General features: G+C 43.4%; 1 protein-coding gene across 9 annotated transcripts in view; it reads right to left on the minus strand.

Annotated features, from left to right (window-relative positions):
• Positions 1 to 400: 400 nt before the first annotated feature.
• The window catches only part of SMOC1 (SPARC related modular calcium binding 1), a 130,193-nt gene continuing 109,441 nt past the window's right edge, over positions 401 to 21,152 (minus strand). For 3 of the 9 annotated variants that reach the window (XM_086894488.1, XM_086894486.1, XM_023929205.2), the window contains exons 11-13: positions 11,970 to 12,217; positions 5,590 to 5,640; positions 401 to 3,896 (exon numbers count right to left, since the gene is read on the minus strand). In XM_086894488.1, the coding sequence (XP_086750614.1) occupies positions 3,880 to 3,896; positions 5,590 to 5,640; positions 11,970 to 12,217 (316 nt within the window). In that variant the 3' untranslated portion in view covers positions 401 to 3,879. The remainder of the gene's footprint in view (positions 3,897 to 5,589; positions 5,641 to 11,969; positions 12,218 to 21,152) is intronic. The other 6 variants (XM_086894493.1, XM_086894491.1, XM_086894494.1 and 3 more) reach the window with 4 other exon arrangements.

Consider the following 21,152-nt stretch of genomic DNA (forward strand, 5'->3'; position numbering starts at 1 on the left):
ACCTGCACAGTAAAGTATGAAGGCTCCCGTGTGAGAGGGAGGTGTGAGGACACGCAAGGTGCAGTGCCCATCTCCCACCTGTGGTGTGGGGAGATGGCTACGAGATCCCACTCCCCACCTTCTACAACCATCTCTACACTCCTGCTGAAGCTTCACAGCCTTTCTAAGCAGGCTGGGCAGATTCAGACAGCTGTCATCAAACCACGGAGATGCACTCTGGAGCTTGTTTTAATTCAGCCTGGAGGCTCACACACAGGAAAGAAACATCACAGACCTCCAAATCCAACCACAGACTGACAATTGACTCTGCAAGGAGAAAAGTCCCCTTCCCTCTCCTACAGCACTGTAGGAGTAACTGGAAATCAAGAATCAACAAGTAACCACCACAAGACACTGGAGCAAAAGTTATCTATTTTATTACAAAACCAAAACCAAACAGATGCCTTTCAGTTTAACAAATTTGCCATAGGCAGAAATGCGCTGGGGCAGGGTAAGTTCAATATAAACTCAGGCCATGGAAAGCAGTGCCTTCACAGGAATCCCACTGTAATGCAATTTCCTACAACACACTATGCCCTTGGAAGATCAGCAAAAAAAGGAATTTTTTTTTTTACTTCTGGAAGGACAAACAGATGAGCTTCACTGTCGAGTCCTGGTTCTCTTCTCTGTCCCAGCCATTTTCAGCCGTCATTCAAAGTAGAGCTGGAGAGGCCCAGGAGGATTTGAAGGATGAGGAGACATATGCTCAGGGTCTGCTTTCAGGCACAACACTGATACTCCCTGTGTTCCAGCTTCAGAAAGATGCTATTGATGCAAGGCAGAGCAGAAGACTGCTTACAACCACCAGGTAAGGACAAATTGGCCTAGCAGCTAGGTGGACTGGCAACAAAACCAAGAGGGGAAATGGGCAGCTAAGGCACTGCTCTCGTCTGGTGAGTACAGGTTGTTGGACAGCTCCCAGCATGGGCTACGTGAATCAGGACCAGTATGGTCTGCACAATGCTCCAACACAAACCCAGAACAAGTAACCTCTGCCTGGACATGACACCATCATGCTGCTTGGGCCTTCCATGGCAATGCACATTCGGGCATTGCCAGAAGCTGCTCAGAGACCCACCCAAACTCACAAGTCAGGATGCAGGGACTTGGAACTGTCTTGTGAGAGGGGAAAGCAATGTAATGCCTGGTCCCCAATATATCCATAAAGTCAGCCTGGGCCTAGCAACAGGAATACCCACAAATACCAAAGTTAACCAACAGCCACCCCTTGTTTGCCTTCCTTGAAGAACTGACCCAATTTCAGTTGCAAACCACATGTGAATGCAGGCCTTTTGGAGGAGAAGGACACAAGGATGAGAAAAAGGAGGTCAGCAGAAGGATTTATGTAACAAGCAGGAGTGGTGACTGGCTGGTTTATTTCCAGAAGATGCAGTGAGTTTTAGAAGCTCTGCAGTCCCCCCATAATCTTGTGGGGCATTGCCCAGCCCCAGTACTTGATAGAATTCCCGGAGGCATCCAATTGGCAGTTTCTGCTGGAAATAACTATACATTAAAAAAAAAAAACCCAACCAAACAAAGAAAAACCCCACCCCCAAAAAACCCCAAATCACCAAACAACCCAGCAACCAGAACTTTTAATTCCTAGAACTAGAATATTAAAATTGAAAGGTTTTTTTTTTTATACAGTTGGTTTCATTCTTTACTCCCTACAGTAGGATTAGTGAGTGTGACATGGACATTTCTAACTATACATTAAATCAATTTCTTTCAACACACAAAAGATGTGCCAAGGGCATTAAAAAAAAAAAAAAAACAAAAAAAAACCAAAACCAAAACCAAAAATAAAACCAAAAGCCAAAGAACAAAAAGAGAAGAAGCAATCAAGAAGGTGGGAGCTTGTGGGCCAAAATAGCACATACATTGTATGTGAGAAACCATGAAGATCCAGCAGCAAGATCTGCTCTTGCTAAAGAGAGGACTTTTTTATATTATGATGTATATTTCAGATATTACCAGAAGTGTTTTGAACCTGCCATATATTTTAATTAGCTCCAACATACTTCCCAGAGGAAGAGTTATTACTATGCTTAAACAGTTATTTATAGAAAGGCTTGTTAGTTTTTCTTTTATTTAACTTTCCATTTTGTCAACAAGCACTAACTTACTGCATCAGGACACTTTTTTTTTTTGGTGATGTATTTATCTCATGCTATTGTTATGATGACATCCTAGAGTGAAGATGCTGTGTTGTGTCATCTTTTACCAAAGTAACAGAGCCTTGAGGGATGACTCCAGTCTCTAGAGTAGCCTATAGCTATTACGAGTAATTGTTGGTGTGATCTCGTATTAGCATGTCATTTCATCACCTTCACTACAGCTTCTTCTAGCAGGTTCTTGGTCCAGAGATAAGTGGCAGAAGGATCACCAGGTCTGAAGTGGGAGGCTGCTCAGAACAGGCGAGTGCTGCCAGTGGTTGGAAATACACAAAGCAAAGCCCTGTGTGTCCCATCACACTCTGCCCAATCTAGGATTGTTGATATGGGCACCCCTGCCAAAGAAACAACTTTGGTAAAACTGCTAGGGGTTGACACAGCCCCTGTGGCATCCAAGAACACCAGAACTCCTCACTCCAAGCCTTCACTGTTACTGCTAATCACACCCCAGTGCCACAGTACCCACGAGGTACTGGCAACAGCAGAACAGGCAAAGTGGGCAGGCACACCACTGTGCAGGAGGAGAGCTTGGATTCACAACCACCAAGGACAAGAAAAGTCACTGCTGACAGACCTTCACCAGTGAGCATGGCCCAGGCTGTACTGCTGAAAGAGGTAAAGCAGACTCTTGGGGACCAGCAGCACGACTGTGTCTGTCTGCACTGACAAGTATGTTCTTTGCTCTTCAGCAAAGCACAAGGCAGGTTGGTGCTGCTTTTAGCAGGCTTCTCAAAATGTTTATTGCTGTACAACATACAGATGAACACTTTGTCAGAGCGGAAGATGCAAGACTTCACTCCACTGACTCTACTAGGCCTATGGCTTCCACATCCTTCCTACAGCTTTAGATTCCAGAGGCATGGCACATCTTTGCTAAGCATGTTATCTGAGCATGAATAGCAATGCATTTGTATTTCATTTCTGCCCAACTGCAACAAGTGCATAAACTACTTTTGTACTTCCCTAATACAACCCTTTTCTATCCCTGCTTTAAGCAGCTGTGCAGTGCACCAATACTTATATGGAATCTGTGCTCTCAAAAGCCCAACTGCCTGAGTTGCAGAGAGTTTTAAAGAAAAGGGGTTCAGCTGCTCTCAAGAAGCTTTTTGTATCTGGGGCACTGCATGCACATCTGCAAGAACAATTCATGCTGATACACTGGCTCCTTTCTGCATGGAGGTGCTCTTAAGGCTCGCTGCTGAATGATGGTTTGGTGGCAGAAATTAATGCATTACTATCATCCATTAAATGCAAAGTGTCCCTCTAACCCTAATAGCCTTCAAAAGCAAAGGGAGGAACAGAACAGTGACTCCAACCCCTGTACAAGACAACTGTACAATTTACATATATATTTATATACAGTATATAAAATTCTTTGAGTCCCAGTGAACTCAATTTTACATCATCAGTAGCTGTTCCAATTTTAAAAAGTCATGATCCTGCTTCCCTCCACTTTCCAAAGTATTAGATAATGGCACTGAAAAGCAATTAAAAACAAACCCAAACCAATTTTTCAAAAGTGCAAATGTTCTGGGTGCCACTTCTGCTACGCTGGATGTTGCTGATGCTGCGTGCTTGCTCACAAGCAGCAAGGTGTCTGTCCATCTGTTACTGGATCTTTTCCTCCTTTGGGTCAGCTCCTGCCTTCCCTTCTTGTCTTCTGCTGCTACACCAGGCGACCTACTGAAAGAGTAGGGTGGGCAAGGAGGGAAAAACAGAACAGAAGCAGAACAAGTAAGGGAAAAAGGCAAATTAAAACAAAAATAAACCTGACTGATAAAGATCTGGTATAGCCTATGCTGAAGCCATGGCTCCAGAACAGTGAGATCCCAGAGTAAGCTGTGAGGCTGAAAACAACCAGGGGCTAATGAGACAGCCTTGCTGGAAAAAGCATTGAATGAGTCACATGGAGCCTTAGGGACTGACATATTTTTAAACACGAAACACCACATTCCTCCCCCTCCTTGGAAATGGACATGCAGTCTAGAGAAACAACTGGTCCAACATCCTTTGCTCTGCTCTTCTGCCTGGCACAGCTGATGCAGAAAACCACTGCTGCCAGGCTGCCCTGCCACCATCTCACCATCAGCCACAGCCAGCTGCCTCCTTCCCCAGCAGACAAGATCTTGGAGGAGGCCTTTCTTCAGAAAGCTTTTGTTAAGCCCCTAACCAAAGGTTCTTAAAGAACCAAAGCTCTTATGGGATCAGAGCTAGAGCTCTGTGGATTAATTACAGGTGAAAACATGCTAAAGAGAAAGCAAAGTAGGGATTTGATTTACAAAGAGGGGACAGGTTACCTCACTGGGATCAGTGCTGATCAATATGCCCTGTCACAGGGGGGAAATATTGTCAAATGCAAAATTATTTCAGGTAGCCCTATCTGAAATCGATTGCACAGCTCTGCAAAAGGTGCCTGCAGTGCTCAATGACAAGCTCACAAAGACAACAGATTGCTTTCCATGTCTGTAAGTGCAGTGCAGCGTGGGAGTGCAGATGACCTGACCTACACTGAGCACTTTGAGTGACAAAGAAGGGGCTGAAGCCACAGCAATTGTTCAAATGCCTCTGCTCAGCTTTTAGCAACAGGCAAAAATCAAGTACATACTCAGAATGGAGAACACACCAGGAAACATCACATCATCAATGTACAAGGTGATCTTTATCTTCAGTTCTCTGTTCAGCCCATCTCACCAGCGCCAGATACATTCCCCAGAAAGATAAGGAGGACAGCAAGAGGTACAGGAAGACTTCTGGCATTAAACAAATACACAGCCTGGGTCTCTTCAACACAAAAAAGAGTCTGACCAGACATATATTGGACAGCTATAGAACAAGCGGCTGAAGAAATAAGCAGGAGAAAACTTCTCACTGCTTCCTACAATCCAAAATGAGAAGTACCCAACAAAACCATGAGGCAGAAAGCCTAAAAACAAAGTAAATGATGTTGTTGTTCATGCCTGATGAAAGGGTCCATGTGATTCAATACTACAAAATACAGGAGAGAGCAGATCTTCACCATGATACAGAAGAGTCTTCATGGGAACTTGTCCATGGAGTAATGTAATGTAAACACAACTAATCACCTAAATTATTGCTTGAAAGAAGAAGGAAGAGGAGGATAGTAGTCATCCCATAGCTGCTTTATCCTATTTTAATTCCTTAGCAAAGTATCATTTGTTCCAGCAAAAGACATAGAGCTGGACTTTGAAATGATGCAGTGGAGCTGTATGTTGGTATATTTATACCTCTTAAGAACAACTTTGGTTTCCAGCTGTTTCTATATTGCTGTTCATGAACATAGGAGAACAGGGGAGAATGAATTCTGCAATACATGCTTATCACAGGAAAAAAGAAAACATTTTGACAAGATACTCACTGAAAGGGTTAAGGCCTTGTCTTTTTCCATTAGGCAAACTGCTCAGGCTACCTGTAAAATCCAAGAACCACATTAAAGGAAGAGAATGCCATGTCATGACAAAGGAACCTTCCCTTGTATTGTCAGAGAGCAGGTTCAATGCACCCCCTCTGAACATACTCACAGCAAGTCCTGCCAACAGGATTCGCATGCAAGAGTCTAACCAATGTGCCTGAGATGAGAGATGTTAAATACATGGTGTTGTAGTAGCTGAATATCATGAAATCCAGAAGTTTTGCACGGGCAAGAAACAACACTTACAAGGTTAAACTGACCAGTGGAAGGAGAAAGAAGAAAGGAAGGATGCAAGTAGTATCATGACGTTTCCCCAAGCAAGCAGAATAATGCCATGTAGAAAGGCGGCATTCAGAAGAGAGTGAAGGTACAAACAATACAGACAGCCCAGCTTTATGGAATCTTTCCCTTGAATCCAACAAACAAGTGCCTACAGTCAAAGACCTGAACTTACAAACACCTGGCAGAAGGGCAGAGCTGTGACTGTGTTAAGAGATAACAGGCACACATACCCTTCACCAGACGGAGCTTGTGGCAAGGGCCTCTGCACTGGGTACAGCCAGCTCAGGAATTACAGGAGCTGTCAAAAGCATGTCACATGCTTCCTGAGAGTTGCTTCCTCTGGTTTCAGAGGAGAGATTAGCTGAAAATGAGAGCTCCTTCTCCCAGCCAGCAGCAGGAAGCCTGTTGCCACCCTCCACTCCAGCCTATGACTTTGATTTGTGCATGCACACGACCCAGCTGCACAGCTTGCTCAGCACATCAAGTACACTACTGCACATGCTGCTTTGTGCAGGAATAAGATGGGCAGAAGCTCAGAGGGCAAGGGTGAGGTGTAGGAAGCCCCAAGGGCCAGGAGGCTGGGCTGTAAGATGGGAATGGAGCTGCTGGGAAGAAAAAGCCAGTGGGAGAAAAAGGTGGCAGTGGCCAAGGCTGCCGCTGCTGGCAGGAATATGGCAGGTGGTGAGAGTGGGTTACTAACATATGGCTGGGAAGCCCTTGGGCATTATGAGGTAACATCCCATTTTACCATTTGGCAAGTTTCACAAAGCAGAGTATTTGCTCATCCTCACAAGTATCCTCACAAGTCTTGGATAACAGCTCTAGTCACACTGGATTAGGCCAGGTGTCTTTCAAAAGGAAAAGCCCCAAGGAAACCCCAGCAGCTTTTTATAGGAAATTATTATTCCTGAGACATACTGAGCAAACCTTTCACATTTTGGGGAGAGAAACAGCCTTATCTTGTGTTCTCAATACAATACTGATGTCCTGATTCATACTATCACTAACTTTTGTCAAGATTAAAGGCAAATTATAGCACCTCTACAAAGCTCCAAAGGGGAGTATCTGAACAAGACACACAAAACCAAGTACTGAATCAGTGCAGCTCCTTTGATTCTAATCTAATAGCAATTAAATGTACTTTTAAATTCCTTTTTAATTTGGTCATTACCTGGTTACAGTTTTCTCATGGCCACTCAGATTGTTATTTCCTATCATCATTGGTCCAGAGTGACTGCTCTTTGCTACCTTCTCCCACGCAGCAGCTTGTACAGTAATGATACAGAGCAACTCATTCCCAACCTCCCAAGCATGCAGTCACTTCTGAAGAAAGCAATAACAAAGGTCCAAAACACCACTGAATGGAATCTGCTGTTCAGATTGTCTGTCTGCATTTCCTTCTTTCCCTAACATTTCATCAGATTCAGTAGAAGGTGACATTCTGTTTAATTACACACACATACACTTTTTAATTAAGATATTTCGATCCTGTTTCTGGACTGCACTCTTGGTGGCTGGGTTCCACCTCAGCCGTCCTCATGGCCTGTGAAGCGTGCCCAACACCTACCATCTGACAAGCTCTTGGGTAGCAAAGCAATCACAGGATCTGAGCTGGCAGAAGGCAACCTCCTGTCAGCTGGCAGAGGGACACTGCTCTGCTGCTTATTCCCTTAGCTCCTCTTTGGGCAGGCACAAAATGCTGACTTTGTCTTCTGAACTTGGAAGAATATAGAAGTAAAACTCAACTCCAACATTTTGCAGCCAGCACAACTCACTGAGTTGTGAGGCACAAGCCTCTCTCAGACCTACAGCCCTCCTCTCCAGCATCACTGGACTCAAATTAATCTTGGGTACAGTAACTTTCCAGCAAATCTTTTCAATGTGTGTCTATCTCCTCCCAAGGATCCTGACTTTTGACTAATGCAGAGAGATACATTTGTTCTTTGACCACAGGTGGTTCCCCCCTTAACTCAGGCTGTGCAGACCATGCTGAGGAATGCCAACTTTTACCAGGCTGTAAATCAGTCTGTTTTCCTTCCACAATTCCTCAGACAGACAATCCTAGATCAAGTGATGACAAAGACTGTTTCTGGCATACTCCAAGCTAAAAGCTCTGCCTGTTTCAACTGTTCTGCCCCAGTTTAAAAAGCCATTTGCAGGCCTCTGCAAACACTCAAAGGCTAACTCTTATGTGGCTATTCCATGCTGACATCCAAAAATGGCATTTTTCCATGTAAATAGCCCCTGATAAAAATAAGTCTGGTTTAAAGAGAGGGACAAGGACTGTGCAAAGTGGCCACTAGACCCAGCAGATTTGCCAGCAGCTTTTTAGGTCACCATAAGGATGGGAAAGAGGAAGGGTTTCTGATAGACTGGGCAGCTATTTTCCTCACTGGAGAACCACTGGTTGGCAGCACCCACATATTAAGTTACCACAGGCATGAAGAGACTTATGAGGAAGGGAAGACAGACACAACTATGCACCTCAAACAGATTTAATTCTAAACTGGAAAGAGCTCAGATTCAGGTTTGTCCTACAAATATCCCAAATGAATCCCCACATATAAATCCAATTTGGACTCTCTAGGTCCTGAGAGACACATAACAGTAGTATGTTATCTATGTTCTATGCTTCCTTTAAGCAGCTCTATTTCCACATTTGGATGGAACTGGCCACCAAAAAAATAAGCAAAACACTGACAAAAACGCAGAATGCTCAGCATCCCAAATACTACAAAATTTTAATTATGTTTTATTTTCAAAACCATTACAAGTGTTCAATTTGCCTAGGAAGAGGCATACTCACCTGGAATGATGTCCCACTTCATTTTAGTCCTTATGCTACTGGACATCCAAACAGGATTTGGAACATCTGTGCTAAGTTCACTTGTAATGAAGTATATGAAGGGGACATTATAACCTTCCTTGCCTCCCTGCAATCCCTCCTCATCCAAGCTAGACCAGAAGAACCCTTCAAACAAAGCTTTTGTTGAAACAGAAACATTTCCATGGAAAGTTTTGTTCTCATCTGACTAGCAGTTTACAACTGAAAGTACATGATCAAAAAGGTTTCCAGCTAGCTCTTGGCTTCAACCCACAGTGACCTCAGCCCCAGCAGATCTTTGGAGGCCATGGTACAAAGAAAGAGACAGAAAAATACAGGGACTGACTACCCATGACCAGCATAAACTAACGTTAGAGAAGGGGTAAGATTGCAGAATCATAGAATGGTTGGGTTGGAAGGCACCTTAAAGCTTACCTCGTTCCAACCCCCCTGCCACAGGCAAGGACACTTCTCACTAGACCAGGCTAGTCAGAGCCCCACCCAACCTGGCCTGGAACACTTCCAGGATGGGGCATCCACAGCTTCTCTGGGGAACCTGGTCCAGCCCTCACCACCCTCACAGCGAAGAACTTCATCCTAATATCTACTCTAAACCTACTCTCCTTCAGTTTGAAATTATTCCCCTTTGTCCTGTCACTCTGTGCTATTGCTAAAGTCCCTCTCCCTCTTTCTTACAGGTTCCCTTCAGGTACTGGAAGGCCACAACTAGGTCACACCAAGCCTTCTCTTACAGGATGAACAATCCCAGTTCTCTCAGCCTTTCCTCACAGCAGAGGTGCTCTTTCCCTCTAATCATCTTGGGGCCTCCTCTGGACTCACTCCAACAGGTCCCTTTCCTTTCTGCTGCAGACCCCAGAGCTGATGCAGGGTTCCAGGTGGGGTCTGAGCAGAGCAGAGGGGCAGAATCCCCTCCCTGCCCTGCTGCCCAGGCTGCTCTGGATGCAGCCCAGGACACATCTGGCTCTCTGGGCTGGCAGTGCCCAGAGTCTGGACCCCTGCTGGGTCATGTCCAGCCTCTCACCCACCAGCACCCCCAAGTCCCTCTGGGCAGGGCTGCTCTGATCTGTCCATTCCCCAGCCTGGGTTGACATTAGGGGTTGCCCTAAACCAGTTAAAGGACCTTGTACTTTGTCTTCCTAAACCACATGAGATTCCCATGGGGCCACTTCTTGAGCTTGTCCAGGTCCCTCTGGCTGGTCCAGGTCCCATCATTCAGGCATGGCAACTGCACCACTCATCTTGGTGTCATCTGCTAATGTGCTAAGGGTACACTCAGTCCCACTGTCTGTGTCATTAATGAAGAGATTAAATAACACTGGTCCCAGTATGGACCCCAAGAAATACCACTTGTCCCTGATGTCCATCAGGACTCTGAGCTGTTGACCACTACCCTCTGGATGTGACCATCCAACCAATTCCTTATCCACTTAATAGTCCACCCATCTCTCTCCAGTCTAGAGAGGATTTGTGGGGGACCATGTCAAAGGCAAAGATACTGTTTCTAAATTTAGCATTTCTTATGAATAGGAAGCATAGAAAACATGTCATCTACCACCTCACAACTTCTTAAAAAAGATCCATTACAAACTTATTTACTGCAGCTCTGAAGCACTCAGTTCTTTCTTCCATGCTAGTTCCTGCTCTCTGCCCTGCCCCCCACACTGCTTTTTTGTCCTCACCATCCTTTAACTTAACCCTTTATCTTTGATCCTCAAGGTTTATCAGTTCTGTAGCAGGTATGTGGAGCTGCATGACAGAAAAAGATCACATTTTTAACCACAGTCCTATCCTCATACAACAGAAGAAACCATGAAAGGTCAAGGCTGTGTTCTCAGCAAACAGTTGGACAATCAGGCATTCACAACAATGTCTTGCTGCCTTCTTTCCCCTTCACATGGGCTCAAAGTTTCACATTTTCTTTTTCTCTCCCTTTGATTTTTTCCCCTTCTATAAACTAAATTTTGAAAAGTCAGTTGGCCAGGGCAGCACATTCCAGAGAGTCTTATTCCAGGCCAAATAGCAATAAAATTCATTTGGCATATTCATCTTATTGGGAAGGTAATAAAATTAAGGATTGCTATTTTGGTATATCATTCCTCAGTAAGGTACTGATGACAAAAAAACACCTCCACAGGGCTAGGGAAGCTGAATGCTTCTCACAGCTGACAAGTGATGCTACATGCTTATTATGGTAACTAAGATGTTTGCAAAGCACCTAGAAAATGCAACTTCCCAACACCCAAGTGTACTGACTCCCTTCCCACTCGTGCTAAACCTGAGAAAAGGACTAAGGAAAGATTAAGATGGGAGAAAAAAAAGCTATCCACCCTTCCCAATTACTGTGACACTTATAACACCAGTTGTCTGCACAGCCAAAACACCTGCACAGGAAATTAGTCCCCTGGAACCTCCCTGTTTGCCTTCTCCTGCCAAGCAAGTCTGTCCACAGTCAAGAATGACTGATAATTATTGAATTTGGGTTGAACAGGTTCAATTCCTAAAATTTCCAAAAATATCAGTTTGGTTCGGGTCCCAACAGATGATGAGGTGAAGATGAAAATTGGAAGAAAAGGCAGGAGGGTGGGTTGGTTGTTCAGACACTAAACAGAAAGGAAAATACGTTATTCACATGCCTTATTTCTTCCCCAATCTCCAAGTCAAATTTAAGAAGAGCAGCATTACAGCTCTCTGCTTTCTTTCTGAATTCTCTTTGCATCATACAATTTCCTGCATGCTGAATTTAGCAATGAAAATAAGTATTATTTCTGTTAGTAAACAGGGTCTCCAGAGAAGGACTGGGTCTGTGCTGGCTCATACATCATCCAACCTGCATGGCTCAGACAACAGAATCTTGTTAGTGGGGTATTACTCAGAAGGGACCTGGTCCTAACTACAGTTTCCAAGGACTTCAACAGTACAAGCAGAGTTCTGGCCAAGAACTCTCATCTGTTGTCCTCTTTCTGTATAATGCTTAGCACAAAGGTCTGTGATAAGGCATAGAAGATGGAGCCATAACACAAGTAACAAACTACATTTGCATGGCAGCGTATTAATCACACTCATTTGCTCACAAAAACTGTGGCACTTTTGAAACAGCTGGGAGAAAATGGATTTTTGAATCTGCTGTAACTCAGTTTTTATTTGTCATGTTTGTTTGTCAGTTTTTACTGTCATGCAATGAGGAAGAAAAGGCACTCACCTCCTTCCTTGCTGACTCCCAAACACCCTTTCAGCTCCTGAAGAGAGATTGACTTGTCCTTGTTGAGGTCACAGTAGTCAGTGAAACGCCGGGCACATTTCTTGGGCTTGGCTTTCTTCTTCACATAACGTTTGAAAGGCTTTAGCTCCCGCTTGTTGATGTCATTGCTGCTGTTGTTGTCCAGCTGGCTGAAATACCAGTGTACCACTCGCTCCTCTAGTGTGTGGCTGGGGTCTGGCTCAGAGAACCTGGAACAGAGGAAGCACAGGCCCCCAACAAGGGCGTACTCTCACCAACACCATCAAGCACATGCTGAGGAACAAGAGCTGCTCATCAAATCAGGCAAGTGCTATGTCATGTTCAAAGTAAGCAAAAACCCCGGGTCTTCCAATCTCCCCCTTTTAGTTGGGCTCTTTTGAGACAGATGAACTTTTTCTAAAAATGTCCTTTAGCATTAGCAAGTGAATTGCCAAGAGAATCTCAGACTCTGATACCCTCAGTAGCTCTGGTTCTCCTCACACCAGTTGCTGAAACTCTGCCTGATTCCAGAATGATCCTCATAAGAAAGCAAGAGACAACCTCCTTGGTCCTTTTGACCCTTGAGTTCCCCTTCAAATTACCAGCAAGAGAGCCATGAGTGCCAGCTGTCATGGTAGTTTCTGTGACAGTAACATCTAGACTTCAGAAAGGGAACAAATTAATTTAATGCAAGACACATTCATTATTTGAAAATGTCCTTGGCAAGATACAATATTCTCCCTGTATCTGTTTATATAATCTGAACTCCTCTGCTGTATTTTCAGCATTTTTCATGCTTTTCACACAGCTGATTTACACACAAGAGTTCCATAGCAATAAACACCACAAATCCATTAAAAGCAGTACTACAGAGCTGGCAACTTCAGTTTGTTTCATTTCTTAATCACTGCAGTATTACAAGTTTGATGCTATTTGACTCACATTTTCTTTCTGTAGACAACAACAATATCAGAGAGGCAAAGAAGAAAAAAAATGAGGAACAACAGCAGCTGTATACACACAGATATAGAATGCTGCCTTTGAACATCATGCCATCACTGAACAGGCACTGTTATGTCATACATTTAAGCAGCGTCTGGTGCTCCGCAGGAGCAGTGGGAAAGGGGGAAAGGGGATACTGAGAACCAGGGAAGAAACTCTTCCTAAGCTAGTCTGTCTTTTCTCATATGATGAACATGCCAACAGAGAAAGCTGAAAAGATTCAGAAATAATGTTGAGACCTGAACCTTTTTTTCCTTCCAAGAATAAAGCATTTTAGTGCATGGAAATTAGTGGATAGGTAGTCAGACATGCTACACTGGCACTGATTGCTCTGACTTATTCCAGGAGACATATCCAGCTGCTGCATAAATTCCTTCCCCAGGAAGGAGAGGGGAACAGTTGCCTGCTGCAGGCAGCCAAATTCTGGTGTGAGTTTGGGGCATTTTAGCTGATGGAGAAATATGAACCCAGATACCCCATAAAATGCTCTCCAAGATTGCTGTCAACCTTGCTTCAGAAAATAGTAGGATCTATACTCACATGGTCACTGAAATTTTTTTGTTGGGAACTAGGAGAGAGAAAATTCTTTTGATTTTCTGGTGTGACAAGTTTTGCCTTTAAAATGCAGCTACAGAGCCTGAAAAATAATCCCTTACACACACTACCCCTACGGTAAATTACATCATTAGTGAGGGGGAACCTGCAGCATGCAGAAAGCGAGAACTGGAGTTTAGGTGGAGAACCGAGATCCTCATTAACCTTTTCTAATGGCTTTTACAAATGAGGATAGAAATTAGAAAGGTAGCCCCTACCCAGAGATACATGAATCCTTGCAACAAATAAACACACACAGTACAGAGAGGCAGATAAACTCCATAACATTTTTCCCAGGGTTTTACTTGAAACTATTTCCTTCATTTAACTCGTAACTGAGAGGCAGGCTGGCATTCAGTGACAGTGTCTGGTCAATGTACAATGAGATAAACACTGTGCAGGAGGAAGAAAGGGTTAGGAATAAGTCTGGCTTATTTTGGGGAGCCAAAATACCAGGTAAGTACCTGGAATCACCTATAGACAAGCAAAAATTGCAAAATTCCCCCCAGGAAGTTAAGGGAGTGTCCTGATTTTCTAAACTGTATGCAATGACCAGGATGACAGGCGAGAACAGAAACACATCCTGTGTCTTGTTTTTATGACATTTATTAACATGGCTATGGCATCTCTCCCTTTTGGAAAGAAGCTGGCTACCATTTGAAGACTAATGTTTCCAACAGCCTGTTGGAAATACAGCAGCTCTGTATTGCCAGGGGCAATACTCTGCCTTTGCTGAGATTGAAGAATAAAACCTGAGCTTTTGCATGTGAGATTCCCCTTGTTCACACCTTGGCTTGCCCTCATGTACTGCTGGCACACAACTGGAGAGGCAGAAATGGAGAAAATAGAGCATCTTAGAACCAACAGCAGAAAGACAACAGACAAGAGCTTCTCACTACCTACTGAAGAGGCACTCAGAAGCAGGATTTTGAAGTGCCTCTTTTGCAGGGCCACACCAAAGAGGAGCTCTTATGAGTTACCAAGAAAGCCAACATTGGCTCTCTTCAGCACTTCCACAAAGAAAATGTGGGACATTCACAGGCTAATACAAATACATTGACTCATGAGGTGGCAATAAATCAATCTTTGCCATTACAAACATGCTGAGAGCTCATGCTGAAAAATGCAGCATGCTAACAGAGCTAAAAGGAATTAGTTTAATAGCTATGACTTTAGGAAAAAGGAAGACACAGCCATTTCTGAGTTTTTACCACCTTCTGTTGGCTGGCTTAGCTGGACTGCAGTTCCTGAGATGGTTGGTCGCCTGCCATCTCTGGTTATCATCCAAAATCCTAGCACAGGAAGCATCCCCATCATGTCAGGGCAGCCGTATCTCCCTGGCTCATTAAAATCCATGATTCACTGCAGAAGGCTGAAGTTACAATACCACATATAATACCTTGACTTTGACCACTGCCCGTGCAAGGCACTTGGGCACCGCCCATGAAACATGAATTAATGCAACTGCACAGCACTGCTAGGCCACCTAGCTTTGCTGATGTGCCATGACACCAGCCATGCCTGGTGGGTCAGCTCAGACAAATCTGTGGCTCTAATCGCCCTTTGAGCACAGACCTGGCAGTATAACAGGGGATTGCCCCTCCATTTCCTCCCCACACTATTTCAAGAGAAGTAAATCAGATATATTATTGGGACACCTCTCATTCAGAGCATAAAGGAATTGGAAAAAACAAGACAAAACAAAGCTGTCCTGTACATTCTCTATTTCAAACATCTCTTGCTCTAACACCAATCACACTAAAACCCACCCAATTCCAGTACCTCGCTTTGGTGCTGTAGCAGCTTTGTAAGACACAGTAAAAACAGACACTACCAAAATGAAGACAGCCTTATCAGCCTTCTCATGTTGACTGCATTACATTTTTCTGTCTAATTATTCCTCTTTAGCATTCTGTGGCAAAACAATCAGTCCTAAAGAATGAGCACTAGGGAAGAAAGGAGGTCTGTGTAAGCTGATTTTCCAAATGTAACCTGCTGTTGATGGACTGCTTTTGTACACAAGCCAGCAAATTTAGCTCAATTATGCAGCGTAAGCCCACCAATATTCCAACAATGAAGAAAAGCATGGTCTGTTATTAACAGCCTAAGACAGTAAACTGGCTCTCAGCTTTCTAAAGTTTGTTGGCATCAAGTATGGTCTCCTCCAAACAGGCCCTTGCTTCTCCTTCTGCATAATGTTCTAAGAGGTCCCTCATAGCAGAACATTTATTTCTTAGGTGGCTTATGCTTGGAGATCTGTGTGTTAAGGTACTGCAATTTAACAATGCTATCTTCCAGATGAGGCACACTTCCACAGAACACCTTCATATCATGTGGTGTCACTGAAGAACACAAAGAAGTTGTGCAAAACCATGGACATACACTTTTGTAACCCGCACTGAATGCTGGATTGGAGAATGACTGCCAAAATAACAAATATGCAGCTTGAATACGCACTGTGCATGCAAACTGTAATGTTTTTCAGCCCTCGAGGGCCCTTGTGAGAAAGGAGCAGTTAGTTCAGTGTGAAGGAGCAGGGAAGTAGGGGAGGAATACAGGCTGAAGTATAATAGAGCAGCAAATGTGAGACATGGATCCCCTACAGAACCATGTACAGTGTTGCAATCACATTATGCTCCATAGAAATGTGCAGTCAATGTGTAATATGTGCCACTAAATTTTACTAAATAAATTGAAGTCCATTCCTAACAAAGCAGGTCCTTTGCTCCCTGAACACTTGCAGCCCCACTGCACAGTCTGCATGGATCCACAGCACTGTTGCAGTGATAAAAAAATCCTAATACAAACTACTGCTTGGACAGAAAGCAAGGTTGCAATCTCTGGAGTACCTGTTTGAAGACTCAGAAAATCTATTATTTTGCACTACAAACGTTATGTAGCAACATTAGCAGCTGAGGCAGAAGGATGGAAGGGCACTAAGATCAGCCCACCATCCAGCTGGACTGCAGAGCCTGTAAACCAGAGGAACCTGTTCCAGGATAAAAGAACGCTAATGGACAGGAAGCTGGTAGCAAATGCTACAGAGTAAAAATTTAAATTAGATCAACTTTCATTCCAACACACACACTAGATATGTTTGTGGTCAGGACGTCTTACAGGAGTTAAAGCTGTAAGTTTCTATGACTTGTAAATAATTTGCAAGGATATATATACCTTGCTTGGTGCTGTTGCTGAATGAAGAATGGATGGAGAGTGACTGACCCCTCCAGTCAACACCCATGACAGCACTGATGATGTCCACCAAAGTGCCAGCACTAAGCAGTGGAAAGCAGTGAGTTTAACAAACTGAGTTAAAATTCAAACTTGTTCTTGCTCTGCTTCCAGTTCTTACTCCCATTTTGTTGTTCTTTGCAGTTGCCTAAAGTTAAGGTCTGTAACAGTGGAACATGGTTTGAATCAGAGAGGATTACTATAATGGAATTGCAAAAGGATCCTGTATTTGTTTTCTTTTTATTCCTCCTTTCCTGTAGCCAAGGAATCAAGAAGCCAACAAAAAACTAAGCTGTGTTCAGACTAAACAAAAGGGTACTACACAGTCCAAATTCATTATGGGAAATGCATAATTCTCTACAGTTAAAATTTACCTCCCTTATTACAGGCCAGTTTCTTTCTCTCTTCAGGCTGAGTTGTATATGAAACATTATTCTGAACACAATTTTTCTAGAAATTGTAGGATAAATGATTTAGAAGGTGAAAAAATCACCTCCCTTCACTCCCCATTGACTGTTCAAAGACCTTCCTCTTACATGAACTCTCCTGTATCTTTAATTAGGCTAGAATTTCCATAAGAGGACAAAGAGAAGCTGGTATCCAACTTCAATTGAAATGCAATAGGAGTTGAGCATCAACTCCCCTGCACTGTTTAAAAGTGTCAATCTTTATTAAAACGTGGATTGGCTTCAGAACACCCTGGAGATGCACTGAGCTGTGCTTGCCTGCTTCAAACTGCTCAACTAGAGCACGAAAAGGAACCTCAAGGCCATTTTCTGGAGTACTTTCTGAGGCTATTACATGGGGAATAACTGGCAACTTTAAATTAAAGGACTGATAGCTGCTGTGTTACATGATAAGGGTGGCTGTTGCAAGCTGCCTGTTTACCTGGAATTCCACAGGGCTGTAATACTTTTGCTGATAATGCTGCAAGCCATAATGCACACATTTTGGGAACTAAAACTAATTTCTGAATTGGCAGGGATCAAAGACAATTTCTCAGACAGGGGAAACCCAGACTGGGATTCCCTTTGATCTAGTTTAGTTTAGGCCCTGTGTAAAATGACTATATCAGAAATAGAAAAGAGACTAAAATGGACTAAAGCTAAGTCTAAATTCTTACGTGCTGTTCCTATTGTACAGTACTCACTTGTGAACAATTTCAACCATGTTTTGGGTTTTCTTCCAGTAAGGATACCAAGCACTGGCTAATAAACCAGTTCCCTACAAGTGCTCCCTTAATTACTTTGAAAACATACAGTAACAAGATGTGCCTTGGAGTTATTACATAAACTTAAAATTAAGAATGAATTTTACCGGAGATTTTCTGTTTCAAAACTCTAAATGAAGTCTGTTTGGCTATTATGTTGTAATATAAACCAGGGCCATGAAGAAGGGAAGTTCTCATCTCATTTACATTATTGTAAAGCAAGAGTAACTCAATTAAAGTCAATAGCTTTGAACTTCCTTAAACAAGACAAGACCTATAAGGGATTACAGGGTTGTTTTAAGCATGCCTAGTTTAAAAAAAAAAAAAAAAAAAAAGTCTGATTAGGTTTTGCTTACATGGCCTGCAAGAATCCAAACTACTGCCTCACTTTGCTGCTACTAGATTCTTTTTGGGTGCAACTTAGCACAGCTCTATGTAGTATTTCAAATGCCAATATCTAATTTCTCCTCAGGTTTCTTCCTCATCACCCCACTCTGTCCTCCCCACCCCTCCCCCCCCCAAAAAAAAAAAAAAAAAAGCTAATATGGATATTAATTGCAAAGTCACTCAGCAGACACAGAAGTTTTCACTCACATATCCAGATTCAGACTGGAGGCAGCAGGGTAATCTAATTTCCTGTATATCATACCCACAGAATGTGAATCAAATTTTTCTTGGGACCATAACTCAGGTTTGACTAAAGTAAGTCTTTCTGAAACACATCAGGCCTAACATGAAAGCCTTAGAGAGGGAATCAGTCATGTTCCTCATGACTTCACTCTGGCTTAGAACTGCCTTCATTTTAAAGAAATTTTGATCACAAGTTTGTTTATATTCAGTTAATCATGTTCTTCCCTGCTCAGCTTATGAGCCTGCAGAGCCTTTGTCCCTACAGAAATACTCAGATTTTACAAAACCATCTTCTAATATTTTTTTTTAGTTTATTTTTTTTTATTATTATTATTTCAGTACCCTAAGGATGTCCGAGCTCCTTAAGACTCTCACTGTTGAGCTTTTTTAGTCCTTGACACTTTGGAAAGGCTCTCCTCTACCTTTGGTCCTTTATTTTAATATTGATATTAAAGATGCATACTGTATGCCTGTATCATCTCTGCTGCCACAGAGAAACAGGAATACTTCATTCCTGTGGCTTCTCTGTTTGGTTAAAATGTATAGGACAATATACAGCTGACATGGGGGTAACAACTGGCTGTTTGCCTGGCTGCCTCCTGCATCAGGCATAAGCTTTGCTGGGGATATGTTAAAAATTTAGCTTGGGATGCATTTGCTCAAAATCTGAAAAAGGCCCAGGAACATGAAATGCTGAACACTGAAAGGAGCAAAAAGAGGAAGGCTACAGTGTTTGTTTGAATACAGAATCTGTTCTGCCATCATGATAGCATCAAGATGAAGAAGAGCCCGCAGAAGTGGTGCTTGCCTCACAGATAGGAAAACTGACATTAAAACTGACATGACTGATACTAAGAAATATCAGCTAGCCAGACCTTCAGCTTTCCTTTACAACATGAACTTCTCAGTAAATCTGGGCCAGGGAGACACAGGATAAGCACTGTTACAAATCACAATAACTGTCACAGTTATTTTGTCAGTTATTAAGGCTGAAAATTAATTAAATGTGTAACTAACCCAAAAGGTAAAATATCCCTTCACCTTGGAAAAGAGCTCTCATTGATAGTGCCAGAGTCAAGATAGGTTACCCAGACAATTTCAGATATACACAGTATCATAAAATTGTTAATTGGAAGAGATCTCCAACAGAATTGGAAAATACCTCCAGGATCATCAAGCCCACCTGTCAATGCAGCATCACCACCATGTTCACCACTAGACCATGTCTTCACAAGTTACACATCTGCATGTTTTTTGAACTCTTCCAGGGATGGTGATTCTACTACTCCCCTGGGCAGTCTGTTCCAATGCTTGACAACCATTTCTGTGAAAAAGTTTTTCCTAGTTTCTAATCTAAGTCTCCCTTGGCACAACTTGAGGTCATTTTCTTTCATCCTGTCACTTATTACCTGGGAGAAGAGACCAACCTCCATCTCACTACAGCCTCCTTCCAGGTGATCATAGGGAGAAATAAGGTCCTCCCTGAGCTTCCTTTCCTCCAGACTAAACACCCCTAAGCTCCCTCAGCTGCTCCTCATAGTACTTACTCTTCAGACCCTTCACCAGCTCCACTGCCCCTCTCTGGACCTGCTTCAGCCCCTCAGTGTCTTTCTTGTACTGATGGGCTCAGAACAGAGCACAGGTTTGAGGTGTGGCCTCATCAGTGCCAAGTACAGGGGGACAATCACTGCCCTGGTCCTGCTGGCCACACTGTTCCTGATACAAACCAGGGTGCCATTGGCCTTCTTGGCTACCTGGGCACAGCTGGCTCATGTTCAGCTGCTGTAGATCAGCTCTCTCAGATACTTTTCTGCCAGGCAACTCTCCAGTCACTCATCCCCCAGCCTAAAGCACGGCCTGGGGCTGTTGTGACCCAAGTGCAGGATCTGGCACTTGACCTTGATGAACCTCATACAATGGCGTTGCCCCATCGATCCAGCCAGTCCAGATCCCTCTTGCCCTTCTGCAGGTCAATGCTCCCACACAACATGGTGTCATTTGCAAACTTGGTAAGGGGGCACACAATCCCCCTGTCCAGGTTGTTGAAGATGGTATTAAACAGGGCTGGCTCCAATACTGAGCCCTGGGCAACACCACTTGTGTCTAGCCACCAGCCACCCTCTGGGTCCAGCTGTTTTTTACCCAGCAAAGAATACACCTGTTCACACCATCAGAAGCCAATTCCTGAAGAGAGAACTCAAGATATTCCTCACCTTGGGACTCTTGGAAAGCAGGGCTCACTGCACAGAGACAGCTTCCCAACTCCACAAAACCATATGAAATATGTAATGATAAAGTTTTTATATAAATATCAAAAATTCCCTGAAATTAACTTTTAAAAAAATTAAAATGGTCCCATCGTGGCCTGTTGGGTTGCAAAAGTTTGACACATGTTCTCTGGGGTACATGCTTAGTCTAGCTGAGGCACATGGAAAATTAAACCAGAGCAGTTATCTGAATTTAATCATGGCTGTGGGCAGGCAGAGTATTTGGGTGGT

The sequence above is a fragment of the Cyanistes caeruleus genome, chromosome 6 (genome assembly GCF_971803275.1).
Source record: "Cyanistes caeruleus chromosome 6, bCyaCae1.hap1.1, whole genome shotgun sequence".
NCBI lineage: Eukaryota > Metazoa > Chordata > Aves > Passeriformes > Paridae > Cyanistes > Cyanistes caeruleus.